Below are 27,950 nucleotides of genomic sequence, written 5' to 3'. Positions count from 1 at the left end.
CGTTTGGGCAGAAAAATCTAGACTGATGTAATTGCCAATAATGATGAGTCATGTGTCTGCTGTGGAAAGCTGGGATCAGAGGAGTAAAATAACAATTCTCTGTTCAGGGAGCACTTTGGAAAAGAAAGGCGGCAAGGAGTTCGTGGAAGCTGTCATTGAGCTTCGGAAAAAGAACGGGCCCTTGGACATAGCTGGAGGTGAGGCTCTGCGCTTCGGAAACAGGGAAAAAATACACTGGGGTCACGAGCTTCAACGTCTGCAGCGGTCCTCGTTGCAGTCAGTTGGCCAAGCTCATTCTAGCACACTGCTCGGGTTCATGGTGTCCCCAGGCAACTCTGCTGGGTTACACGGTACTTGTGCTCTCCAGAGTTAAAATACACACCGTGCATCTTAAGTAACCATTACCAAAGCAGCCAGGAAATGGTGTGGTGACGTAACATTACAAGTAAAAACAGGGCTGTTCAAGGATACATCCATACACAAAGAATGTTGATTATTGAGGGCACAGGTCATAAAAGCAATTAATTGGTTGCTTATTTTTCAGAACAGTTGAGTCCAACTCTGTTAAACATCTGCTTTGCTAAAAAGTCACTGACTTTTACTGAATTTAAGCACGTGCTTAAAGTTAAGCAGCTGTTGGATAATTGGTCTAAACAGTGCCAAAATCATCACTGTAGAAGCTTATGATTTTTTGATGTCTGGTTATCAAAATTTATGTAATATCTGAGAAAAATCTACTATAGGAGTACTAACGTTTGGTAATGGCAATCTGACACCATCTGTGATATCGCTGATACATGTTGTTCATATAGAACGCTGGTGCTGCCATCTGTGTTTATGCTATAAAAATAAATAGAGTGCGTGCAGTTTTGTAAACGAATTTTGACTAAAACTGAGGGGAAGATGTAAGACTTGAGCTATGGCAGGAAAAAATATGACTGTTTACTTCTGGTGCTTAATACAAATTTTTTCCTTGCTTTTTAAAATTTTTAATAAGTTTTTCTTGGAATTGTTCTACAAAAATATGTAGAATCAATTACTTTTTTTTTCACTTGCTTATGTACGCTGTTGCTTATCAACCTATTAATGAGTTGATCAAACTGTGCTAAGAAATAGATCACAACTTGGAGAGAAAAATTTTTTTTCTCAAACATCAATGCATCCCTCAGATCCGAGTGCTGCTCGGCAGCCTGACCCTGTAGGGAGCTCTCTGCTACCCCAGCAGACGCTGGACTGCTGGAGAAGAATTGACGCGAATCAATTTCTCCATCACATGGATATCTGCTGTTCAGATTTCCCAATGACATGACTATCCCCTTTAATATAACAACCGGGATCCTCACCTGGTTCTAGTTCTGTAACTAGCACAGAATGTGGCCGTGTTCTTTCTGTTCATTTCTATACCAAAAGTAAAACTTCCCCATTCAGAGCATTTGCATTTGAAGTAAGGAATGGCCACTTTGGGTAATTAACGGTTGTCTTCAACAAAATCCTTATGAGTTAATTAACGGCTGCCCTAGAATACACTCTCAGTCTGAGAAGCATTATAGTAGGTGATGCGTATCAATACGGTATTTTATTAATTCAGTGTGAAGACATTATCAGCATTTCACATCTGACTAGAGATATGTCAGCTGCTTTTATTAGATTTTTCTTGGATTTATGATGTAGTCTGGATCTGCCAACGTTTTAGTTGCATATAAGGACAAATTAAAGTTGCCTAACACTGAGGTTATTCAACATGTTGAGAATTTACAAACCCGTAAGGACATAAATCCTTGTGCTTCCATTGTCCTTTAAAGTGTACTCTCCTGATTAACCTCCTGTCAGAATGCCACACGACAGAGTCTATTTTCTCTCTTCTTCAGCAGCTGCAGGATAGTATCCATATGTGATGATAGTGCTCCGAGAGTTATTTCTACTATATTTAAATTACAAAATGCCTCATAAACATTCCGGAATGGAGTAGAGGATTTCTGGTCTTTAAGCACCTTTGCAAAACTGATTTTTTTTGAATTAAAAAATGGTATTTTTCTTACCTCTTTTTGTTTTGAGCAAACTCCCATTTTATTCTGGTGCTTCTATGGCTTTATATTATTATATCCCAAAGCCTGTTTGTGAAGGTTCGGTGTGTGCCCTTGCGAGACAGACTAGGTTTATTCCTTCCATGAGCATGTTAATAAGGTGTTTTAGTTTCGTCTCTACTTTTAAACAACCAAAGCGTACAAGTTTTTATCTGCAGCCGCAGAGCTGTGAGGTCAGAAATGGCAGGGACCTCTCTCCCAGTTTTCTGGCAGGCAGAGCACAGTTTGCTGCCCGGCGATGGGAAGCAGTGAACCCAGCATGTGTTCTGTTACGGAGACAGGGACTGCTCTGGACACTGACTGTACGTAGTCTGTAAGCAGGCCCTCGTGTGTCTTTGTAATCCCCACCTGTCCCTGAGAGTAGCCTGGTGGTATGATCAGTATGGTACAAGTTATCCGTTTCTCTGTACATCCAAGGCCTCACCTGCTGGCATATAAACAGAATGAATCAAACTTTGTAAATCTGTAAATGCATCCTGTCAAACTGTCAAAAATATGACAAAAGAGTTAACTAAAAGAGGCATTGTTTAAGCGGTCTTGGATGACCCATGCACATAAAGGCTTGAACAAAACCAGGCTCAAAGTTTTGAAATCACAAAAAATCTTCTTTGTACTTACTCAGAAACAAAGATGGAAATAAAGCAAATACTTGAATTCAACCCTTTTCCAGCCTTCCTTATCAGTTTGCAGAACACTAATAGCCCTGAAGTAAGCCAATTTGGGTTCAGTGTGATCAGATGTTGGCTAAATAAACCGTGTGTTTAGCAGGAGTAGCTGAAGGTCACACAAGTCATAACACCGACAGTGCAGCATCCTGGGATTTACTGTAGCTCTGCAGTGAACTCTGAACCGAAGGATGATCATCTCTTGAACAGGTTTATGTCCTAGTGTATTACTGCCTTTCTCCTCCAACATTAGATGAGTTTGCACAGTCCCCAGTAGGAATGTGTTTCCTTTGATGTCAGTCATGAATTCTTGCTCTCTCTAAAATAAGCTCTATTATAACTATGATTTATAAATTACCACAGCAAAGTACAGCTGGAAGTGGAAAAGTCTCTGTAATCATGTTGTTATATTTTAAGGCTGTGTGATTCGTAATCTAAAACATTCACGGGGGCTGAAGGAATGTCTGTCAATTGTTTGCTATTTTAATCACATACGCATTCTTTTAATCCTAATGAGAGGAAAGCAATTATGTTTCACTTTCATTTCTTACTAGCTGTTGTCAGTGCTGGCCACGGATTGCCTGCAAAATTTGTGATCCACTGTAATAGCCCAGGTTGGGGCTCAGACAAATGCGAGGAGCTGCTGGAAAAGACAGTGAAGAACTGCTTGGCTCTGGCCGATGAAAAGAAGCTGAAATCAATTGCATTTCCTTCAATTGGCAGTGGCAGGTAAGGCTGTTGCATAAACATGATGGTTGATACAGGCTATGTTTCCTAAGTGCCATCTCCTCTGTACCTGTCCCTTCTCATGTACAAAACTCACTTCTACAATGCTGACTCAATTCTTGCTTGTTTGGATCAGTTCCCTGAATGCAATGTTTCTTCTGGGTTTCTTCAAGCTGCATATGGAGCCTGTAGTATTCTGAGTAGTAGTTAAACTTCAGCGTGTCTAGCAGTGATCCCTGCAGACCTTTGAAGCATACAAATAGATTAAAGAGCATAAAAATAACTTTTTAAGAATATATTAAAAGCCTTTTTTTTCAGACTATTAATTTGTTCATATAAACTGGGGATATGGAGGACAGCACGAAGAAAAGTGGTCTCTCTTACCTCGTTTTACTGCATGTTGTAGGATGGCCTGAAGATACAGAATCACAGAAAGGTTTGGGTTGGCAGGGACCTTACAGATCATCCAGTTCCAACCCCCTGCCCAGGACAGGGACACCTCCCACCAGCCCAGGTTGCTCCAAGCCCCATCCAGCCTGGCCTTGAACACCTCCAGGGATGGGGCATCCACAGCTTCTCTGGGCAACCTGTTCCAGTGCCTCACCACTTTCATAGTAAAGAATTTGTTACGTATATTTAATCTTAATCTACCCTCTTTTAGTTTAAAGCCCTTACTCCTTGTCCTATCACTACACTCCCTGATAAAGAGGCCTTTACATGTCTTAGTATTTGTTTAAGCAGTAGACCTGAAGTGCCTTGATTCTCTGGATTTCCAAAGTCACTTCAAGCTTTCACCCAAAGTCTTCAAGCTGAACTCCACACAGTTTATATCATAAGACTCTCTCAGGAAAAAGAATCTAAATATGGACTAGCATTTTAATTTAAGGCTCTTGCATTTGGAAAGGATAGGGAGGTTTGGAGCACTTGGCCCTTGGTTGCTCAGAATGAGAAACCAAATCTATGCTGAATCACACAGTGGTGCATTTAACTCTGAACAACTGCCACTTTTGAAATTGCTGTGAAAGAATTTGGCTGATCTTCATCAAGAATCTTCTTCCCGTTGTGCCATGTTGCAACATTAGATTAATTCCTGCACATTCTTTGTAGGGCAGAAAGCACTATTTGAGCTTTTGGGTGAATGACAGTGAAGAAATCGAAGTTTTATTAGGATAATAAATGTGACTTGCATCAGACAGCTCCAAATAAGGTGGCTTTTGATGGGTGGCATTTTAAGGAGGTAACTTGAGCAAACTTTATGGAATGGTAGAGCAATACAGTGGAGGATTCATGCTGACCTGGTGAATTATCTGTTGGATAAAGCAAGGCTACAAAAAAAATACCTTCCACGGAGCCCTTTCTTTTCTGGAGAGCTCCCAGTGAAGAGCCTTCCAAACTGTTGTTGCAAAGTAGTTGAGTGGTGTTGGAAGATGATGAAACCCTGAATAATCATGAGATCCACGTTCTGTTATGAAATCTGGTTACTGACAGGCAAGATCTGTGGCTATGTTCTCAGCTTGGCATGTGCATGTTGCTCCTACTCAAGCCAGTTGAAGTGGTGCTTTGAAAAGATGGAGAGGAATCAACAGGCACATGTATGAGGTTGTATATTTTCCCTCTCCTCTTTAATTAGAGTTATTCAAGCATAAATGAATTTTGGAGAAAACAGAATATATTCTGACAATACTCTACTTGTTTTTATGAAGTCAGAAGTGTTAAAAGAAGTAAAGCTTTTAAAGAAAGCAAATGCCAAAGACACCACATGTATGCAGCTGTTCTAGTACAGACATCTGTCAAGCAGACATCACCCAATAAACCCACATAAACAGTTTCTTTCTCTTTTATAGTGGAGGAATGGGATTACATGAGGGCAGTTCAAATAAATCATGGGGGAAAATAAAATAGCATACTTGTAGTGTTCGGTGGGCCAGATGCTCAGCTACAGCCAACTTGTGGAAAGCACAAATTGGGTGCTGTACAAAGGTAGCCTGGAGTTCACTCTGGTAGGGCCAGCAGGAGAACAGGGAAAGAAGAGTTTGGGATTGAAAACAAAATCATCCTCAAAGTAGGGATTTCGTTCTGAGGCTCCAACTTTGATCTGAATTGACACTAGCTTGGCTAAAGCCTCAAGCCACCTATTCACAAGAATTTAACTCAGACCAGTAGATCGATGCAAGAGGCTTCTGTTTCTTCTTGCAGCCCACACATGGCCATTGGTCAGCATCCTACTTCTGATTTTTCCACTTTCTCTTTCCCTTCTTTAGCAAGTGGTCCTAAACAGCTCATTTGCATCAGCTTCCCTGCGTGCATGCCTCCCTTTGATCAGGCTGCTCTTCTTTCGTTTGCCTTGTCACTACCACTTTACTGGGACATGGCTCAATTGGAAATTGTATGGCTTCAGAGTCCTCGTCAGCCCTGCAGAAACAGCATGCACCCTGATTTTGATGCTGGCCTGTTCAGGAGCAAAATTCCTCAAAGGTCTGTTCTTGATATGCCAGGATGCAGCATTCCGAAGTAACCAGCAAGGGGTCAGATGTGGAGGCGTCTTTCTCTGTGTAAGCCACCAGCAGGAATTAGCTCCGATGTCAAAACTGTGCTGCCAGTTGATTACTTTATCACACGGCTGGTTCTGCCTGAGCAGCTCAGTTGTCTTTGGAAGAGTACAAGTGTTTTCACAGTGCTCTTTCCTTTTTTTTCTCTTCTTCAGTGAGAGAACAAAATAGGCATTTTCAGAAAAGAAAGGAACAGCGAGATGTGCTATTTCATGTCATCATCTCTGAAATATCACAAGCACTGTCCTCAGGCAGCAGGTGTAATACCCCATTACAGGCAGCACTACCCCAGAATTGCTCTCACAGTGTATTTTATGGTCAGGTAATGTGCAGGAAGCGGTCCGTGACACAGGCAATTGCCTTTCTCGTTTTGTGTCTTGCAGCATGTAATGAGAGGGAGAGTACAACAGTGTTTTATTAGCAGAGGTTGGTGCTTCAGTGAGCAAATGCTGTCATGTTGCACCTGTTAACACCAGAGGTGAATTTAGTCCAGCTTCTTTGAATTGCTGAGGAAACACAAACTCACCTACCTGTGTAATTTTTAAATTATTAATATTTCCCAATATTATACGACAGTGTAACACACTTTTGTTGGCTTAAATGAAAGAATATGTTATCAATCTTTTTGAATAAAAAAAAAGATGGAAACTTGTCAAACTTAGAACTGTTAAGTCACCATCCATCTCTGCCACTCTGTATTGAAAATTCACGTGAAAGTGGTTTTAGTATCTCCTTATCACCCTGTGTCTAAGAAAGATTTGCATAATTGCACACTTTATTACAAGGAGTGTTGACTGTCATGTACCTGTAAGTGTATGTCAGTCAATCAAGTGATGTTCAACAGCCTCTTCAAATTCTTTTGGGTCCTGCTCTTAACAGAAGGATGACATCCCATCACCTTCAGGCTGATTATTTCCGTGTACTTTACTGTGGCTTGGGGATTGCTCAGACTTTGACGAGGGCAAAACCACCCTCTGGGTGGGCAGAAATACTTCCTGAGTAATACAGCAGCAAAGCGTAGACCATATTCCAGTACCAGGTGTAATGTGGGGCTTTTGCCATGACCTGTAAAACTTTTTCATAGTTGAGGTCATGGCTTTGTTCAGACTGCTCTCCTTGTGCTTGACCTGTCCTAACATCAGATGAAACTTTCAGACAAGAGCTACAAGAGATAAATGAGGAAAGAAAACTGTAAGCAGAGTTCCTAGGCTAGGTACTCAGCTTTGAAATTTGGCCATGCACAGCTTAGTCATCTGAGAAAGCAGCAAGGTTTTTCTGTTTTCTCTTGTGCTGTTTGTATACCAAGTTCCAGGTCCCTTTTTATTTTTCTTCAGGGGTTGGTTTACTTTCACGATGGGTTTGACTCTGCAACTCTAAGGTATATGCAGATTCCTGAACACTTCAGGCTGACCAGCCATTGGTTTCCTCGTCTGTTAAATGAGCATAATTGAGCCTTCGGATGGTGAAAGGTTCAACACATTAATGTGTGGACTCTGTGTTCGCGTATTGGGAATGCTTTCTTCTGTTTGAACATTTTAAGTCTTGCTTAAACAAACAACTTTGTAGCTTCTAATTCCGCCTGTAAACACTGGCTTTGTGGCTTTATTTACTGTGCTGCATTAGAGAAAAGGCTGAGCATTCCCTGCAAGGTTATACCATCAAAAGCTTGTTCTGCAGGTCTTGATTTCCTTTCTTTTTTTCCTGTTTCTCTTACTAGAAACGGTTTCCCAAAGCAAACGGCTGCCCAGCTGATCCTGAAAGCCATCTCCAGCTATTTTGTGTCAACAATGTCCTCTTCAATCAAGACGGTGTACTTCGTGCTCTTCGACAGTGAGAGTATAGGGATATATGTGCAGGAAATGGCCAAACTAGATGCCAACTAAGCATAGAAAGCTACAGTACCAGCTCCCTCTTACCCATCTTCTTCCCCAAAATCCTTAACTCATTGTGAAGCAGAACATCCCTTATTTTAAATTTTGCTCATCTAGGGAAATAAAAAGGTGGTTTTTTGGATTTGTTTTAGTTTTATTTTGTTTTTTACTTTCTAAAATGTTTTATGTTGGCACTGATAGTTGGCATTACTGCTGTTAATGCACTGTATACCAGGCATCGTCTGAACTTAGTGTAATCTAGGAGATTTTATAGTTTTATTTTAATGAAGTATGGTTGAAGCAGAAAGCTGTTAGGAATATGTAGTCTTTTACTTGTGAAAGAAACAGGCCGACCCTATTTTGTAACTGTGTTGTGGTGCTTTATCAATACATCGAGTGGCGTTCCTTTCATTTTTTAAAAGAACAGATGCTATAAACCTAATTTGTGTTTGTTTATTGTCTTAATGATAAATCTGGAAGAAAAGATACAGAAACCCTGTTGTTCTTAATTATATTTACAATTTTGAAATCGTGTGAATTGATTTAGTAAAATGTTTGAACTGTTGCTGTCAGTGTACTTGAATTAATTTTCCCCTTAAGTCTTTATTTTATAAATTCTGAAAAGGTAGCTGTGAGAAGGATGATGAAACCAGATCTGAACTATCAGCCTGGAAACTTGTTTGGAGATGCTGGGCACCTTACATGTACCAGCTGGATGACTACATGCTTGGTGACACCCACAACTGAACTTTCTGCAGTGAGCATTCAGACTTTCCTGTTGGTGCTTCAGATCCTCCTGTTCAGAATCTGACTTAATTGGCTGTTTATTTTGAGAGGTCCAAGCCTTTTATATCAAGTAAGGCCTAGGGTTTGTTTTTTTGAACTAGTTCCAGTCATTGAATATTGGCTTGTTTGAAGCCATTTTGTATTTTTTTTCCTACTCTTTATGAGCCCAGTTTGTACTGGTTGCCATATAGTTTGCACAGCTGAAATCCATACCAACATAAACCTTACGGAAGCCACTTGTTTTTGTACTTTGAGAAAGAAGAGGTTATATGTTCAAAAGCTATTGCATATGAATGCTCTCTCTGAAGAGGAAGCTCTTCCTTTGAAGTCTTTAGCCTACTTTCTAGATAGTAGGCATACGTTTTCGATTTCTGTGGAAAACTTCATTTGCTGATGAAAGAGTACTTCACATCCATCCTGGGTTGATGCAGAGCAATGAGTGGATGAAATGTGACTGACTGTTAACAGTAAGCTCAGGACTCCGTATATGTATCCTGATTATCAAATATTAAAAACATGTAGTTTAAGCTCCTGCAAGTTTGGTTTTTTGCACAGAATTCAGAATACTTGCTTCAAGTGGAGTGCTCCAGAGGAACAACAGTACCAATACTAGAAGACAATTTAAAATGTCTTTAAAACAATGCTGTTCTAAACATGTACACAAAGTTAAGAGGAACAGAGAATAAGTTACATGTTTGCATGGAGTTAAGGTGTTTGACCATACTATGAATGCAAACTTTAAATTTTTAAATGGCCCAAATGCATCTGGTATCAGTCTTTAATGACAGCAGGTTAAGTGGCAATAAATAAGATGCAGTAAGATAAGATTTAATTGTGGAAGGGGTGCTGCACTTTCCATAAATTTCACTAGGTGTCACTGAAAGGATTGAAGAGTAGACAATGGATGAGGGTCATAAGGAAACACTTGGTATGAAAAGGGCCCTGAGTTCTTAAGCTCAGGAGGGGATATTTAATGCAGGAGTGTACACATCAGACCAACAGCTTCTTGGTCTCTTTGCACTGTAGAATTTACTGTAATGTTTTTTTAAGTCCCAAAATTTTTCATGTCAATAACATGAAAAGTGTTTGATCAGGGGTGTTTTCAAAGCAGTTAAAAGTACAACACCCAGTGGTATTTAATAAATCTGACTTACACTGTTACACAAAATGAAGGGATGGCAACTTCTGTCTTTCAAGAAAATCCTGAAGTAAATTGTAATGCAACTCAAATTACATGGACTTGTTTCTCCTGGCTTCATATCTTTTCTGCTTATTCAGCCACTGGCTCCATGAACAGTTCCACTGCTCCCATCGGATTGCTTGTGACATGCAATTTGCCTTGTTTGACTGCAGGTCCTTTTGCAAACAAAGACCCATGAGCAGCTCCCACCTGGTGAGGATCTGAGCTCTCAGCACCACAGTGAACAGGAACAGTTATCAGGGCTTCTTACAGTGCCTTAACTAAGAAGGACAACACCATGCTTACAGTGGGTCACAGTGGGCAGGGCCCCAACCTGAGAGCTTTCAGGAAGCCTGTTCTCATTCTAACTCATAACTGAAGCATCTTTCACTCCTGTTTAAAATCTCTGCCAATTTTGAAGCTAGTCTCATAGGTAGCATCACTGTATTCTCCTGTACAAACACCAGAGCTTCCTCCTCCTTCCTAGCATTTATTCAAAAGCTCATAAAGCTTTTGCAGTGTTTGCAGTAAATACTGTGATTCCATTGCTTTGACCCAGCCTGCTCTGAAAGCGACCTTGAACTGCTGCCCAGCTGGTCCCTACCGCACTTGGAGCAGGGGAAATTTGCCTGGAGGAGGAGTTGGTGGTCTCTGACACAGCCCTGCCTCCCAGTCAGCACTCACCCACGTTTCCCACAGCCTGAAGAATGCTGCTCTGAGGTCCTGAAATCCAGCAGGCTTTGTCAGGAAAGCAGAAGCCAAAGATCCTGGAGCAAGCTTGAACTCAGCCACATGGTGCAGCCCGAGTAGATTATGGCTCATATTCAAGTACCTAAAAAGCAACAGATCTGGTTACATGCATAAGAAAAACAGAGGAAATTCCTGCTAACATGTACTGCGACCAAGATGATACCACTTTGGGAATCCTCCTAGCATTTTGTTTGTTATAGTTAAGTGTGCAAGCTCCATGCAAAAATAAATTAATCATATTTCAGGAGGGCTGCATACAGAAAGTCTCAGTCAAAGCGCCTTTACAGCTTGTTCTTCTCCTGGTAAGACCTTTTGGGATCTTATCTGAAAACAACAGTTAAAATCAGTCTCCTCTCTTTACCAATTCATATACTTTAAAAGGTTGAAAATGCTACTGGCAACAAAATACTCTTAATCAACTGCTTCAAATCTTGCTCTCCACTACTATTCTGCTTTTAGTCCACTGACTTTTTCCACTGTGGAAGAGAAAATTCATTGTAATACTGTTCTTGGGTGCATCAAAAGTCACATAACTTCAGCAGTTCTCTCCGATTTTGCAGGCTATCACCCTCCCGAAGCTTTTCTCATCCTAGGCTGACAGGCTGTGTGATTAGCAGGTATAATTACCCTACCACAGTCATGGTCAGGTTGCCAGGCTGGGTTTTAGATGCAATTAGCTGCTGACAGAAGTGTTAATTTGCCCTGGAGAGGAATTAAGCAAAAATGCAAATTTGGGGTCTTTCCCCTAACTCCCCATCTGAAGAGGAATAGCTCACAGTCCTGCTGCAGCTCCTCTGCCTCTTTGGGTCCTGGCTTCCTGAGGTCCAGCCCCCACCTCCCACCCCACCCCGAAATGGAAGCAATGAACAACATTTGTGTAACCTTTAGTTTTCTAAAACAGTTTGAGGAGGGCAGATTATTTAGGAACAGCAGCACAGATGTGTCTTCTGGATGATTAGCGCAGTGATGGACAGGTTAGACTTTGGGTCTCATGTTACATCCCACTTGAATCAGCCCTCCCTACCTCATGATTTATTTAAGAGTCGCTAACAAAACTTGCTGCATTTGCTTCAGCTCCTTTCTGGATCTCAACGTTTTGGAAGTCTGGATGAGCAGTTTGGGAGATTCGGAGGTACAAGCAGGCTCCTAGCACTCACATCCAGCCCACAACCCCAACTGAAATCTTCCTACTGCTCTTAGACATACCCCAGACAAAGGACTGGGTATGCCCCAAGCTACTTCAGCTCGTCCTGTCCTGCAACAGAGTGAAAGCAAGGTGGCCAAGCAAAGTTTGATCCCAACAAAGGTGGGTGATGGGAGGCACAGGAATGTGTTGGGGCTTTTTTTTGCCAGCAACAAATGCTGCTTATGTACAAGCTTATTGTAATTACAAAATATCACGCTAGGACTCATTAGGAGCAGCATCAGCATGATTACAAGCACTATATGAAAATAGGAAGATATTAATAGCTAGAAGGGAGAGCTTCTAACCCTTCAGCATTCAGACATACCTTGGTGAAGTCAAAGTATTTGTGCAAGTGTGAGGAAGGCTGGAATCTGACTCACCAGGCCTGAGCAGAGCACTTGTAGAAATGCTTTTCTCAATAAAAACGAGGCAGGAACTTTGTTTCTCTCCAGACATCTGAGAAGCTAAGAATTCAGAGAGAGTACCCCAAAAGGTAAGATAAAGCACGGAACTGAGGCACATAGGCTGAAAGAGCAAGAAGACTTCTTGTTAGCCAAACAAGCAGAAGTCTGCAGAAAAACAAGGCTCCAATTTCCCTGTGTTAACACCAAGTTTTTTTGTGAGCTCCCTTCCCCTTGATCCTAGCTAAAATTGGGTTTTCTAGCCTGAAAAACAACATTGACAGGAGCTGCAGGTGCCCGGGCACTCGAAGATCAGGTCTGTAGCCCGTGGTAACTAGTGACATACCGTGCTCCGTGGTGGTTTTACAGAGGACGGTAATACCTAAAGCTGCAGTGGCAACCCAGAGGGAGCAGCATAATTGATAGGCCTGAAGAGTGCAGGTAAGTAGAAGGATTGTATTTATATCCCTGGCGTGAAACCCAATGGGAACCAGGCTATCGCACACTGGCTGAAGTGCTTGAAAATTGCCACCAATTCCTTTCTGTATTGAGTTCTTCAGAGATTTAGTTCATTCCTCCATCGAATCCTACTTAATGCCTGCACAACTCATGTTTAACCATTATCACTAGCACCCAGCTCATAAGCGCTTCCTCCTTGTCAGACACCTCGGACAGGAATCAAGGGGAGATGATTCCGCCGTTCCCTAATACAAAGCAAGGAGCAACACCGCTTCGCAGCGTAGCCTACGAAATCCCAACTCTTCCCCGCTTTCTCGCCAGCCTGGCTAACAGAAGAAATTTGATATTTCTGCACCTTGAAATGACTCGCCTTCTCAGGCTTAGGAGAATAAATTAAAGTTGAGCCAAAGTATGCCTCAGCTGCAGCGATGGGCAGATTGATTTGCTTTCCATCTGGGAGATTAAATTCCACTGCCAAAAAAATGGCACCAGCATAATTAGCTGTCAGTCAAGTTGCAAAGAGACAGACTATGTGGGATAATTGAAAGCCCTGCAGCTTCTCATTACATACTACAGTAGCCCTATTTGCAAATTTCCACCTTGAGGAGGTTCCCCGAACATTGTCAGGATTGTACTTACTCCTCCTGGCGCATTCTTCTGAAGTGAAACAGGAATATTGTGCAGGGATGGATTAATTTTAAGTAATTCTCGCTTAACCTAAGTTGGCTATAATATATTTGTCAACAGCCCCTGACAGCTCCACTAGGCTTTAATTGCAAGCAAATCCAAGCAACCTGAAGGAAGTGGTAGCTCTTCAACTCTGCTTATGCCCAGGAGACGCCTTTCTAGGCCTAAAAGACATCTAAAAAAAATAAAAATAAATCACCTCCTTTCTTTTTCCCTCAACACAATATCCTTCCCTCACAGTTTCTTTTATTACTTCTCATAATGAGCCTATCAGCCTGCAGTGTCACAAACATATACATTTCATTTAAAATAATCAACTTTTCTTTTCCCCTTTCCCATTTCATGGAGCCCAGGAGTGGTTCAGCTATGGCTGAACATACACAAAAAGTTTAGGAGAAATGAGCGGCTCTGATGGTCACATTGATGGCCGTGGGCTCTTCTTGGTAAGATGGTGAGAGGCAAAAAGGGCCCTAAGAATAAAATATATTACAGTCCTCATCCTAAAAACACAGGGAGTGTGCAAAGCATTTGACTTCAGAGTGTAATAGCAGCCAGTACTGACTGCAATCTCCTTTTCAGGTGAGCATCTCTACTTTGTCACCCTTCACCAGTAACTGCCCAACTCACCGATAAAACAAAGAATTCAGCCCATTGCTCTTGCCAATTCCCCATTTTTATTTTTATTTTTTTTAACAGGAAACAATAACTGCCAGCTCTGCTGAAGGCCTCAGCCATCCTTCACTCCCCAGGAGCAGAGGCAGTGCTGCGCCACTGGCCTTACAGCCAGGCATTATCTGATCACGTCTGCACTAATGTGCTTTTATGCTAACCTAACCGAGGTGGGAGGAGATGGGGGAGATTTTGCGGGCTTTGCCTGCTTTTGGCAGCTTTAAAGTTCTCCACGCAGGAAGGTTGCTGCTTCCCACAGAAGAGGGAGCCAGTGTCACACCTCCCACATGGCTCCGAAAGCTCTGAGCTAATAAAGCCCAGCCTAATACACTAATAACTCTTCTTAAACCAGAGCTTTCATTATAAAGAGTAATTTATGTTCACCTTTAAGAGCACCACAAGCCTGAGCCCTCTTACAGGCCCAGATTTGCCTTTTGCCTCCCTGTAGCACTTCCCTGGAGCTGGGAGTATTTCCAGACCTGCTGGGGACTCACTGGTGCGAACTGGGAGCCAAATGGAACCGAACAGGTAGTTCCAGAAGTGCTGAGGCTGAAGTAATACCTCGCTGCTGTGATGTGGTGGGAGGCTGGCTTGGCACAAAACAGCAAGGCAGAAACTGCAGAAAATGGTGTGAAACGATTTCTGATCATTTTGGCTCTATCAGAAGTACAACCACAGTCTACTCCTATGTCTAGAGGGAGCAGGTTGGGATTTAGCACGCAGTCAGGTCCCTTGCTGGCTTATCCTCACGCAGGTTAGGAAAGGAAAAATCATCCCTCCTGTCTGGGTACAATGGGCCTTTATGATTTATTAGACAGTCCTCCTTTTTTGCCTCAATTACTCACTTCAAAAGGGAGTGGAAATGGGACATTCCTAGCCCTAATACTAAATGCATGTAGTCAATAAAAAAAAGAAAAAACACTGAAAAATGTTTAAAGGGAGGGTGCTTAAGTTATTGCAACCCTTGGGAGCATTAATGTATGTGCCAACAAGTTACTGTATGCAGCTTTAACATGCTTATTTATTCTGCTGTGCAATAAAACTCTGTCTTAAACAGTGCCAAAACCTGTTTGCCATGGCAACCCCTCATCACACATGTGTTCCAGTACTACTTACAAGCACCTTCTTAAAGAGAAATACACAGCAGGATGAATGGCTCGTGACCTCCGGGGCATTTTACAAAGTTTTAAGCACCCAAGTAAATATTACTTTGGGCTGAAATATTTCTCCCAGGTATTTTTTTTCCCCCCCTTCTCCTTTTTGAGGAACTCTTTAAGCAGTGAAGCAAAGCCTGTTCCCCGCTCACTTCCCTCCAAGTGGAGCTCTAAGGACCTGGACAAAGCACAGAGCCCAACTTTTACCTGGCAGGCCTCAGGTGCTGCCTCCTGGCTGGGGAGGCACGGCAGGAATCAGCTGGCCTTCTGCAGTTTCAGGGGCACCGCAGCTGTTCCTGGAGTCATTACTCATCCTTTGTATTGGCACAAAAATAGATTCTTTCCCTCTTCCCACTCGCACTAAATGCTAGCTTGGTCTAGCCACTGGCCTTTAAGTCTGCGTGTGCACATGTTGGTAATAAAGCCACGTAATGTGAGTGTTACACTCACCGGCTCTGAGAGCGCCCAGCCCAGGAAAGGGGTTGACTCCGGGTCCTTTTTCCATTGCTTAATTTACTGCTGGGCCTTAAAACTGGTGAGACGACCTTGTTTCCCACAGCAGGGGGAAGATGCATCCTAGCAGGGACTTACCTGAAGCGGGGTAGGTACAGCACACAGCTAAACCGTCCCCAAATCTGCAGCATGGAGGAAGCTGGGTCCCTCGGGTGGCTTCTTCCAACGTGTGTGTGCCCGCAGCTACACACAGCTCTACGTGGAGAAGCAGTTCCCACCACCACCAGAGCACTGCCTGGGGTTGGGGTCCATGCTTGGGACATCCACGATCCCGCTAACCCCACTGGACTCTTCTAGTTAGATCACCGGAGGAATCATAGAGCAGCATCACAGCATATCGGGTTGGAAGGGACCCACAAGGATCATCGAGTCCAGCTCCCAGCTCCACACAGCACTACCTGAAAATTAAAACTTCACAAAAGTTAGGGGTGTCTTAGTCCTCGGGCACCACATCATTAATTTCTCCACCAGAAAGCTCAGTTTAATCCTTGTAGAAAAACCTCTGAAAGTTATCAGGCTCTCCAAGGCCAGGCACATTCTCCAGAGCTGACAAACTCCCCACACTTCATCTCCCAGTTAAATCCCAGTCCCAGCCCCTCACAGACCCTAGTGGGAGGGAGAGAGCCAGTCCCCAAAAGGTAAAGGGAACCTTACCAGAAACAATTGTGGTGACATTGCCTCTTGTTGTCATGTCCAGGGGAAAGACCTTTCCAGCACCCAGGAGAGAAATCCTAGAAAGTACCAAAATACAGTCGTTTGAAAAATAAATAGATGTGTATAAAGCAAGGAAAGAAAACAGTGTATTTTTAATGCTCCATTATTAACGGTACTCAGTAAGGGATTTTCTGCTTTGCTGGAGCATGTAACAGGCTTAAGTAAGAATCCCTATCAGAACATAACTTTGTAATTATGCAGATAACGTTTGCTGTTGTAACAACGAAAGTGCTCAGGCTCCATTGGCTACACATTTCTTTGGGTAACAGAGATGTCTCTCAGCTCGTGCTTCAACAAGACCACCTTGACAAACGAGCAACCATTTAAGACTGCAGGCATTTAGCAGTGCTGTCCTCTGTTCCTAGGGAGAAGTTCAGCTACTGGTTCCTGGCACCATTCCTGAAGAGTTGTGCCAGGGATGAATGTTGATCTTCCAGCCCCATGAACAGCATGAGTTAACCATTTCCAGCCTCACCATTAGCAAACCCCAGCACTAGCTCAGGTGCATCCTTTCAAAGCTCAGCAGGTGGTACTCACAATGAAAACCTCCAGGAGCTACCAGCAGAGAGAAAAAAATAAATCATTTTTGTGGTGCCTGTAGTGAAATTTTCCTGTTTTCACCATTTGTTTGTAGAAAGACTCTAGAAATAGAGCTATCTGGGGGCTGTTTCCAAATGCTTGTGTTTCTCTTTCCCCAAAATAACACCACCACTTCTGGGTGTTTGGGGGGTGAGCAGATGAATTATTCCATTTTCTTTCTTTTCTCACTGATTGACCACGTTTGTGATCCCAGTGACCAACACAGAATATAAGCACATCCCCACAAATGTAAGTTCCAGGACATAACCCAACATTTCCCAGTGTGCAGAAATGAAGTGTAGCAGTTCTGTACAGTAAGTGATTCCTTCTGGTAAACTGCAACCTGCTCCTGTGCGATTGCAGTGGATGTGTTTTACTGCCCTGGCCATGGGATCGATTCCGTCCACAGCAAGTCTTGTAAACAGATCTGTTCCTTGCCGGAGAGATGATTTTTGATCAGCTCCGTGTGAGTCAAAAATTGTGCTGAAATGTCTGATTACGAACACTTCTGTCATGTCGTACGGCTTCCCAACTCCCAACTGGAAAACATCTTGATATAATACCGTGTCATCAGTTTAAAAGAACATATAAAGTTAGGTTTATTGAGCTGCAACCTTGCAGTGCATTTGCAAAATTCAGAAAATATGTTAATGTGTTATTTCTCCTAAAAGTAGGCACTGAAAACACACTGATCTACTCCTGCATGTGTTTACAATTATTTCTGCATGTTACTGTGCCCAAATAACTGTTAGAAAAATTTCCAGGCTAGCGTGTGTATGTTTAGTTTTACTCAAATTCCCATAAATGCATAAGAAGTCTCTGCTGCCTAGAGACTCGAGAACGTAGTTTTAACTGGAATCAAATATCATGAGTGATACCTATTACTGCATCCTACCCGCCTATCCCATTGTAACTTGGAGGCATCGTAATATTTTGTGTCATTACATAGTGCTGGAGGCATGAAAACTCTCCAGGCTGATTAGGATCTTACCATTCCTCACAGTAAAGCACCCAATCCATTGGAAAGGACTGCTAGCTCTCGGCTGATCATTCATTTGTCTCGTTGAAACCCTATGACTCCATTTTAAGAGCTTTTTTATAGACTCGTATAAAGGAGAAAGTGAACTTTTTAACATGTTTGCACTCCACTAAGTCAATACACATAAAAAGAAGTACAACTGGGGTTCCTACATGGATATATGGCCCAGAAGTGCTAAGCTGGTAAAGAGATCCAGCTACTAGTTAGGCAGGAGATTAACATGATTGCCTTTTCTTCACATTGCTGACTGCCTCCTAAAAGCAAGGGGCACCCAGAAACCTAACAGGAGGATGAGCCAAGCCCTGGACTCCCCAGACAGAGGTTTTACCCAGTAAATTCACGTGGCTTTTTGTCAGAATAGTACATCTTGCTCTGGTTATTGTTGCTTATCTGTCCTTTCAAGAAAAGTCTAAATCAACAGCATCTATATTTGCTACATACAGAACATGAAGACTTTGTGGTGGGTGTTAGAAACCAAGCCCTCTTTGGATGGACACACACACACCCCTTTAGCAGAGTCCCATAGCACCATTGTTACTGTTTCTATAGGACTTTATTATCCTAGAAATTGCACATTTCTGGAGATGATGAGTAGCCTCTGTCCCAACAAGCCTATATTGCAAATACCTGGTACTTGTCCAGATCTTTCCCACATCAATACAGAGCTGAGTCAAGGGAGAGAGAAATTAAAAGCAGCTTCTCTCTCCCCACTGGTGTTGTTCCAGGCACTTGGCCCCTAACTCCAATGCCTGCACGATGGTAAGAGAGAAACTCAGAGGAAGCAAAACAGAAGATTCTCAGCAGCTGCAAGATGCAGCAAATGAAAGGAACATGTTTTTAAATAGAAACCATCAGTACCAGTACAGCTGTCAACTGCACTTTGCCCAAAAAGGGAATTTTTATTAAGCTCTGTAAAAGCTTCTAAATCTGGAACTTTAAAAGCATTTTTCTCTACATAAAATGAGAGCTTACAATGGCATATCTTCATTGAAAGCCAACGTTAGAGCAAGAGCTTCACCAAGAGAATAGCTGAGATGAATGCTGTTATTAATTATCATTGAAACTTCTACTTCAACAGCCTTTCACGAACTGTAAAGATGATCAGGATCTCCCAGCCAAATGGCTAATGAAATGCCATCGGCCAGCCTTTCCCACAGATGATCTCCTTCATACTCTGTAGCTTCCAAGACATCCACACCACCAGTGAAGTTTAACAAAGGTTTAATCTGAAGTTAACAACCCCGATATAGTACCATTGATTGCTGGGGTTGCAGGAATCTGAGTGGCATTTGGGAAGCAATGAAAGAAACAGAAAACCTCAAAGGATAGCATGAGGCCGTTATCTCAGGGCACGTAAATCAGTGCAGTTCTGGACTGTCTCTAGGCCTGAAAAAGATTTTGCTTCTCGAATTCAGTGCTGAGCTGTGCAGCCAGGAAGCAGGGACTGAAGGAGGTGACAGTGCAGTCAAACAATGGATTTTATCAAGAAGCTTGGATGATCTCCAAGCTATGGGTCAGGAAAATCTCTGGACTTTCACCATTCTTCACAACAGTTCATCCCACACCACCATGGGTGGTTCCCAGTGGTTCTGGTCATCCTCTGACCCCACAGAGCCAAGTTTCCTGGAGTGAGCAGCAGGCAGGAGAGAAGGGATCACAGGGGACCATGCACAAAGAAGCCTCCTGCATTTCCAACTTCCTCAGCAAGTCTGAAAACAGCGACTCTGTCCACCAACCAGGTGTGAATGTCAGTGGGAAACAGCCAAAAATGAAATGAAAGTTCAAGTGAGGAGGTGTAAGCAGACCTTCAGCTGCTGGATCCAGATAGACATGTACACAGCAAGACAAATCTGTTTATTTTAAGCCTAAAATTTACAAGAGTCCAGCTGCATCACCCTGCTCCCATACAACATGTCCATAACTGTATTAAAAGACCAACTGCTGAGGAAAGTAACCAAGAGAATTGGGTACTTACACAAACTTGGACCTTGAACTTCTCAGTGGTGCCTTTTCCATGTTGTAAGACAATGATATAAACACAATCCTCGTCTCACAGTATAAAAATATTTAGGATTGTAAAGCATTAGGTTAGAATGAGTTACAGCAACAGGGACTAACTAATTAAGACACATCCACTACTTATTTCCCTCTGACTGGAGAGAAGATCTGGGAGCCACCAAAGGCTCTGCTGAGCTATGCCAACCAGCAGACAAAGCTTCTTGTCATGGGCAAATTTACTGTGGAAGATTTGAGGTGAAAAGTGCCCAGCCCTGGAAACTGAAAGATAGACACTGGGACAGTAACAGCACCCAGCGCCCATCACATTCAAATGTTTTGAAGTCAGCTCTCAGATTATAGAAGTGGTTTCAAAGCAGTGGCCATGCAGACCATGTTCCCTAGGCCTACACCTAAAGTTTTGCGGGGAAACCTTGATTTATATACCCAAATAGCACCAAATTGACCTCATCACCCAGGGATTAAGGTAATCTTGCAATAATTTCAAGCTTCCTATATAACTGGAAATATTGATTTGTGCTGTCTAAAGGGGAAAAATTTTTAGAAAATTCTACTTCCACAGGATCTTCAGACCCTTCCAACAGCAAGCTAGGTAGCTTTTAATTCCCGAAGTCTTAAAAGGACGCCAAGAAAGAGAACATCTTTAGGCAAGTGAGTACAGCACAACAGGTAGTATGTAAATGAAGTGTTTAAGTGTTTCTACTGATACTCAAACTCGTAATGTACTTGGGAAGACCTGGTGGAAGTTCAGCTATCACAGGCAGTCTGACAACAATTTGAAGTATGGCATACCCAAAATAACATCTGGGACACAACAAGCAGTCTAAGCAGCAAATACAATGTTTGCCCATACATTATGAGCCTGGACATGTAGAATAACAATGAGAGTTTGAAATGCTTTAAAGTTTAACTTTATTACCTCACTCAGTGCCCCATTAACTAGGTCTAATTTTAATCAGCCAACTGTCCTAATTTAGTTGCGGCAGAATTATCTTCTAGGGATGGTGGGAACTACATGTCACTGGCACATTACATTTATTCAAGAACCAGCATTCCTGGAGTGCTTCTCATTCTAAGTGGCTTTGTTTCAGAAACAACGGGTAGTATAATTTTATCTGGCCCTGATGACAGTCCTGGAATCGATTTCACCATAGTCTCACAATGATAGGTTTCTCGGAGATCCTCCAAGCTTCTAAGCTGTCCATTTCAGCAGGATGACCACAACTCTGCTCACAACTTGGAGAAGAGGCCATAGGAGACAGGCCGTCCTGAAGACAACTCTCAAGCCAAAACATGTGGACCTTTCCATATTGGTACAGTCCCACAAGAGATCTCTAACTCCCCTTATCTCTAAATGGCAAGATTTCCAAGCAGCTCTTTTCCTTTTTTTCTTTTAAAATCATAAAGACAACCTGTTGTGTTTTTTTTTTTTTTTTTTTTAATTAAAAAAGCCAGTGCCCTCCTGAGAGATACACAAAAGGGAAGGGGAACCACAGCCAAGTGAACAGGATCCACTCTCTGATATGCAGTTTGTGCATGGTTAATGGATGTTGGGCATTAATATTTCTTACCCTTTTGTCTGTGTTCACTGTAATAGAAACCCCTGTCTAGACTGAGTGGCTACTACAAGTAATCCCAGTAATATCCAGTAAAATCACTCTGAAATGCGATAGCTATAGTTATCAAGGAGCACCAGGATTAACTTGATTGATTGAACAATGGACTTCTGGTTTTTAACATGATCTATATGTGTCCCAAAATCAAAAAATATACATATGGTTGTAAACCCTTCAATTCAGGGCAACTTATCATAGTCTGTAAATGTACTGACACACCCTAAAAGGAGAGAGATTAGTGCTGCTTCAAAATGAAAGGATAAATGGCAATGGCCATAAAGAAATACTTTCACTTAAGCAGCCACTGCTTCTGCAAGGACAGGACACATCAACCTCTCTACTGGCAGCCAGGGAACAAATAATACACACTTGCCTCAATCTTTCCTTAAAAGTCCTCTTCTGAAAAGACATCACAGCTGATGATGTTTGTGGTAAGTTCAACCAAGAGAGACATCTCCTCCTGGAGGGGCCTCTGCAGCAACTCAGTAAACTACTATGCCATGGGACAAGGAGAGCTGGAGACCACCAGGAGGGATAAGATTACTTCCACTGCACTTGATGAATTTAAATGGGTGGAAAATTTCTGGGTCCAGGTGTAGAGTGTCATCTACTTCCACTATGAGCACACAGTGGTTTTCTTGCTAACCTGGGTCTGCAAGGGTGCACCTGATACCTTTGCTTTGAGCTGAGATAATCTGGGGTGCTTATGGCTGACCTTTCTGAAGGCTGATTCAAACAATTAATAATTAGTCAGAGATGCAAGACCTGGAACTGGAACTCCTGCATCCACATCTAGCTCAGCCTGCAGTCCTCTTCAGAAGTTTGGTCAAACTCTTGAGTTCTTTTTATAGGCTAGTGTGGGCCTGGAAACAAGAAATAGAGAATTTCTATCTAGCAAAACAGAGCTAACAGTAACTGAATATACAGTTAAGTAGAGGATGGATCACTTCTCACACTAGGAAAGCATCAACCTTCAGAAAAGTTACAGGTTAGATCACATTTTTTTAAGGATTTACCACTTGAAAGTAGATTTTTATATTGGGAATTCACAATCAATTCCCACTAATTTAAAAGGGAATTATGTCAATATAGTTGCAGCAGCACCTGGCTGTATGAAAGGTGACAAGAGTTAAACACTAAGATAATGAGAGCTTTTTGTACAGTCTCTTCAAGAACAGCTTTGGAACAACCTAACTAAAAGATGGGCACTTTCTCTCATCTGCAGTAGGCTAACAGACAACATAATTGCAAAGAAATGGAAAACTACTAACCTCCATGAATTCTTCATTCGTTCATATTATTTCTGCCTCAATCACACGATGACATAAAACAATTGGTCACTAAATTTTGAAGCTCTATCACATGCTGCAGCAAAGTGACAAACATCCTTCCAAACCTCTCTGCCTTCCTTTTTATGCTGTACCTGTGAATCATGCTTCCTTTTGTTCCTGCATGAAAAATGGCAGAACAGGTGGTTTGTGTTTGTTTGAAAAAACAATTAAAAGAGCTCTCACTCTATTGCTAATTGTTGAGTAGCTCACACTTGCTCACCTGGGATGAGTCTGCTGTAACGAGGCTGCTTGTTCCCTTTGTTTCTGTGAGCAATCCAATTTGAATGGGGCAGAGCAGGAAAGGGAGCCCTATGGAAATTCCCCCATTCATTTATTTTTAACTTTTCCGGTGGAAATGTTTTTGTTTCCAGAATCTGGGGCTGTACCTATTGCTTAGTCTTCCTCAAATTCTGATGGAATCTGATGTTTAAAATGAGCAAGAGATACTTGATTTAAGTCCCTTCCCTTCCACCAGCCGGTGTGGAGCTTTCACAGCTCCTTAGGTGAGGATAAATTTCCATGTCTAGCAAAACATGGGTAAAGAACTCTGCGCTGACCTGACTTTGAACCTTTTGCTGAGCCATTCTCAGTGCAGAAAAATATTTATTTTATTACAGCTCTGCAGAACTCATCCCAGCCCAGATACTCAGATTAAGACCAAATGTGTTGAGCTTGCATTAGGTGAAGTCATGAGAGATTTGTGTTTGGGATTTTATCTATGTTTCTTTTGTAGATGTTACCGATGCTGAAATGGCACAAAATAAAAGAATCGCAGTAATAATAGTTCTCATGGCATCTTTCAGGTTCTTCTGGGGACTTCGTAAAGGGGATAGCCCTATCCTGTGTCGAATGCTGTTTCTGAGGCGTTATGTAACACTGGTCTCTCCGAATCCTGAGAAATTCCTTTTACAAGAAATTTCACGAGGCTCTCCTGGCTGGCTGAGCAACTTCGAGTCTTTGAGCCTTGGCTTACATCAGCTCCCCGCACATCACAGGGCCTGCAGACATCTCCGGGCCCTGCTCAGCAACACCACGAACTGTCCCAAGAGCAACTGAGAGGTGGAGGAGGGAACCTCTGCCCAGCCAGAAATGGAAAATTGTCAAGCTACAGAGAACTCATAGCTGACATGTGTCTCTAGGCACGGCCCAGATTTGATCTTGGGAATCCTGAAATATGATAGAAGGGACCATCTGACCTGTGCTGAGACTTAAGTCTGAGATGTACAGTCAGACACCCATGAAACACTCATAAGTTTCTGATTTTCACTGCATTAATGGCTATTTCGATAGCAGCGAAAGAACTGAACACTCCTGGGACTAGACACTGATGAAACCATTTAAGAGTTTTCTCACCAAAATTTCTGAGTAATCCATGTTCTCATGGTAACAGCAAAATCCCTGTTAAAATATAGTTGCAAATATCCTGTTTCTTTTTATGGCCGAGCTGATATATCAGACCTGAGATATGAGATATACGATATTTCCATTACAACCATAATGTCTCCTTGGGACCTATATGGTGTCACTGTGTATTACCAGACTTCAAGAGTGATCCTGAATACAAAGACTTTATTTACTAAAATATCACATGTATTCCTGATTCTCCTATTGTAATACGAGGATGATGAAAAATAATGAAAAATAAAAGCTAATTCCAATGTTTTAAAGCCTAAATGTAATTTTTAAACTTAGGTAGTAGAGTAGGGAAAAAGAAAGGAAAATAGCGTGAAATATTTCAAAAGTTTTTTTTATCTGATCGTGATCACAAGGGAAACACCAAATGAATAACCTGAAGTTTTATTACTGTCTCTGGGCTTGTTTCTGCGACTGTGTGAAAGAAACCTTTATAAAGGAAGCATTATCTGAAGACATCCCCCAGCTTTTAATACCATTTTCGTGAAGTGTAACAATATATCACTGGTACAGAAACCGAGATCTGCCGCAGCATTATCTATCTGATCTGTTTGGAAGTAGCCTGAGACGCAAGGAAGGGTGGCGAGATGCAGATGTTATCAATTAGCCAAAGAAGTTAACAAAACAACTTCAAACCGCAGCAGTTGTTCCAGCTGAGAAGCCTTGAAGGGGACATTTAGCTGGTGCTGTGTGCTCGCTCCTTTTGTATGTGCTGATAGGAAGCCCGTCAGACCACAGCTGTGAAATCCCAGCTTTGGCAACCAGATCCTCCCCAGCAAATCCAGGAGGAAGGAGGCAAGACTGGCATTGGAAGGGCTGCCCAGTCCTCAAGGCAAAAAAAACCTCTGCTAAAGCACAACAGGTCTCATAAAATGGCATTTGGTAGACAAAGTGAGTGATAAGGAGAAGTAAACCCGCTTGTGTCAGGGCAGAACCAGAAGTGAAACAAAGGTTATGTGAATTGCTATTAAAAAGAAATCCTTCAGGTTGTGACAAATAAGGAAAATGTTTGGGAACAGAAGATCAAGGCTAGAAATAGAGTGGATTTTTTTTGTTGTTTTGTGCCCTGAAGTGGCACCACCTGCCTGAGCCGGGGTAGAACAGGAACACGTGGGGTTTCCATGGAAGCTCACACGGGTAAAGCAGGAGAAGCTGCTTATCACCTCTAAAATCAGAGTGGAGTCTAGGAAAAAAGTGTGCTCAAGATAAATACGACTTCCTTGTAAGGTTGTGATGTCCTAGCCTTGAGCGTGACAAGACCCTTGGCGATGTTCATGGCCCAACATCTCGGGTGGGAGACAAAAATGTACCACGGTGTTCAGCCAGTGAGGCTCTTTGTGACAAGCCCACAAGCAGAGCATCCCGGCAGGGATCGTGGGCTGCAGGGTTGGGAGCAGCAGGAGGCCAGACCTGAGGGTAGCTGAGTAATTGCACTTATCACATTTGATTAAAAATCCATTTTATCCAGAAGAGTGCAGCCAGAGGTTTATAAGGCAAAACATGCTGTAGAGAGTGTGTGTTGCTGGGGCTTGCAAGAAATGATAGTGATATATTCCCTGATGTTGAAGTGACAAGAGAGAAACAGTAAAAAGTTGCTGTACCTGCAGTTTTTCAGCGTGCTCTACTAAACGCGGAGGGCAAAGGGGACTGGAGGAGGCTGTTTCATTGCCTCGGAGCAAAGACACATCCCTTCTGCCATGAGTCCTGCATGATATGGCCACTAGCCCAGAGCTGCCGCGATCTGCGGTGCCTCATTTGGAGTGCATCTGCTGGAGCCTTGTCTGAGGTGAAACACTGACACCACTGAGCTCATTTCCAAGTGCTTGCACCAGCGTACGGGCAGCCTGAACGGGCTCTGAGACATGGGGCTGGGAGGCACCTGGTACACCAGTCCTTATAGAAAATTGGGCTGATAGAGGCCCTGGGTCACCGAGCCTTGTCTCCTGCTATCACAGGCACCATGCCGGATAATCCCCTTCATAAACTCAGCAGCAGCTGGGGGAGGAGAGCCTGGAATGGCTGAGGATGCTGAATGTGAGGTGTTATAGGGTCCAGAGTCAGGGGGATTTGGAGTATGCAAAGAATGCAGCTTTGTGCTGTTTAGAGGAGCAAAATAATATTTTATTAACAAAGCTGGAAAGTCATACATCCAGGGAAACACCCGAGACCTTAATTATGCCGGAGAGGCATCAGGGTAATGCAGTATTTGCTTTCTAATTCTGGCCCTGAGTTCAGAGAACTATTTTTTTTCTGTTTCAACATTTGGTTGAACACAACACGCCAACAACAGAGAAAAAAAAATAGAAAGAAAGAAAAAAAAAAAAAAGCACTGGTTTCCACTCCTGCAAGTACTGTGTCTGTTTTAAATCATGAGAAAGGGAGACTTCTAATGAGGCTGATTCATATAATGATGTATTTTACAAGCTATTCTCAGCAGATTCACTGCAATATGTCATTCTTTATGTACCATGAGAGATATATGAGCACACAAGCTTACAGAGGGTGGGGAAGTCTCTGAATAACTGTCCGGTTTTGCACCTTGTGCTGGAGGAGGAAGAATTGGAAGTTCACACAGGCTATTGCTTCCAAACCCTCCAGACCTCGGGTCAGCTGTGAACTCCACTCCAATAAATGTGAACATTACAAGACTTGTGTCTTAAAACTTATTTCCAAGGAAGTCTCTCATTTTATTGCAACACGAATAAGAGACTCTAAGGTAATATTTACTTTGTTTTACATTTCATAAAAAAAAAAAAAAAAAAAAAAAAAAAAAAGACTGTAATTTCATGGAGGCTCTAGCAGGAATACCTCTTTCCATCCAAGCGGAAGAAATCATGTTCAGGACCTTTCCCGAGGGCTCGAGAAAAGCACGTTAACATGGAAACTCCCACTCTGCTTTATTTGTGAGTTACTCTTGCAGGAGGATGAGGCTGGAATTGAGAGAAGCTATAACTGGACTAACTGGCCAAAGCCTGTGACATTAAGGGGCAGGCAAGGATGCTGAGAGGATAATCCCAGAGATGCAGCTCTCCAGCTGATGGAAATCAGAAGAGCCAGATAATCACTGAGAGAGATTCCCAACTAGAAGGAAGGTAATTGCAGGGGCTTTAAGAAAAAGGGTGCAGTAGTTTCTCCAGGTCTGTCTGTCACTCCCGTCACTGCTGCCTCTCCCAGCACTGTCTTTTAAGATGCTGGAGGAGGGGCTGAAGCCCTTTTAATGAAGCGAAAGGATGAACGGGAGGCCTGTCCAGAACAGCAGTGGAAAGAGAAAAGTCACACGCAGGGAGCCCGGCGCGTGGCGAAACCAGACCCCGGAGCTGCCGAGGCACAGATGTCTTCAGGAACCCTCCACGGGGCACCCCAAAGAGCTGTGACCAGGTGAGAGCGTGAGCTACATCCACACGTGGCTGCGGGGTGAGGCCGTGGGGCCGTGCCAGTGCCCAGCCACACTTCAACCTGCAACGATGGCCCCACAACGACCGTCCCCGACCGCTCACCGCAGGACGGGCAGCCTCCGACCGGTGAGTCCCACCTGGCCCGGGCTTCTCCACCCCAGTGGCGC

At 42.8% G+C, this 27,950-nt stretch overlaps 1 protein-coding gene and 2 long non-coding RNA genes across 13 annotated transcripts in view; 2 read left to right on the top strand and 1 right to left on the bottom strand.

Moving 5' to 3' along the window:
- The window catches only part of MACROH2A1 (macroH2A.1 histone), a 46,315-nt gene extending 37,855 nt beyond the window's left edge, over positions 1 to 8,460 (top strand). For all 10 annotated transcript variants that reach the window (XM_084535942.1, XM_084535938.1, XM_084535940.1 and 7 more), the window contains 3 exons: positions 108 to 197; positions 3,304 to 3,478; positions 7,742 to 8,460. In XM_084535942.1, coding sequence (XP_084392068.1) covers positions 108 to 197; positions 3,304 to 3,478; positions 7,742 to 7,907 — 431 coding nt within the window. In that variant the 3' untranslated portion in view covers positions 7,908 to 8,460. The remainder of the gene's footprint in view (positions 1 to 107; positions 198 to 3,303; positions 3,479 to 7,741) is intronic.
- On the bottom strand, positions 8,335 to 23,035 carry LOC311444656. Its single transcript, XR_014697988.1, has 4 exons — positions 22,916 to 23,035; positions 16,335 to 16,411; positions 10,546 to 10,693; positions 8,335 to 9,175 (listed from the first exon to the last, which is right to left on the bottom strand). It is a non-coding gene; the product is annotated as an uncharacterized lncRNA (long non-coding RNA).
- Positions 23,036 to 23,143: 108 nt separating this feature from the next.
- Positions 23,144 to 24,370, top strand: LOC311444654. 2 transcript variants are annotated; one of them, XR_014697986.1, is made up of 3 exons: positions 23,144 to 23,241; positions 23,347 to 23,478; positions 23,779 to 24,370. It is a non-coding gene; the product is annotated as an uncharacterized lncRNA (long non-coding RNA). The 2 variants fall into 2 exon arrangements; XR_014697987.1 differs by lacking the exon at positions 23,144 to 23,241 and having other exon boundaries at positions 23,274 to 23,478.
- Positions 24,371 to 27,950: the final 3,580 nt, after the last annotated feature.

Source organism: Aythya ferina, assembly GCF_964211825.1.
Source record: "Aythya ferina genome assembly, chromosome: 14".
Classification (NCBI taxonomy): Eukaryota; Metazoa; Chordata; class Aves; order Anseriformes; family Anatidae; genus Aythya; species Aythya ferina.
This window is presented reverse-complemented; position numbering and strand designations above follow the sequence as displayed.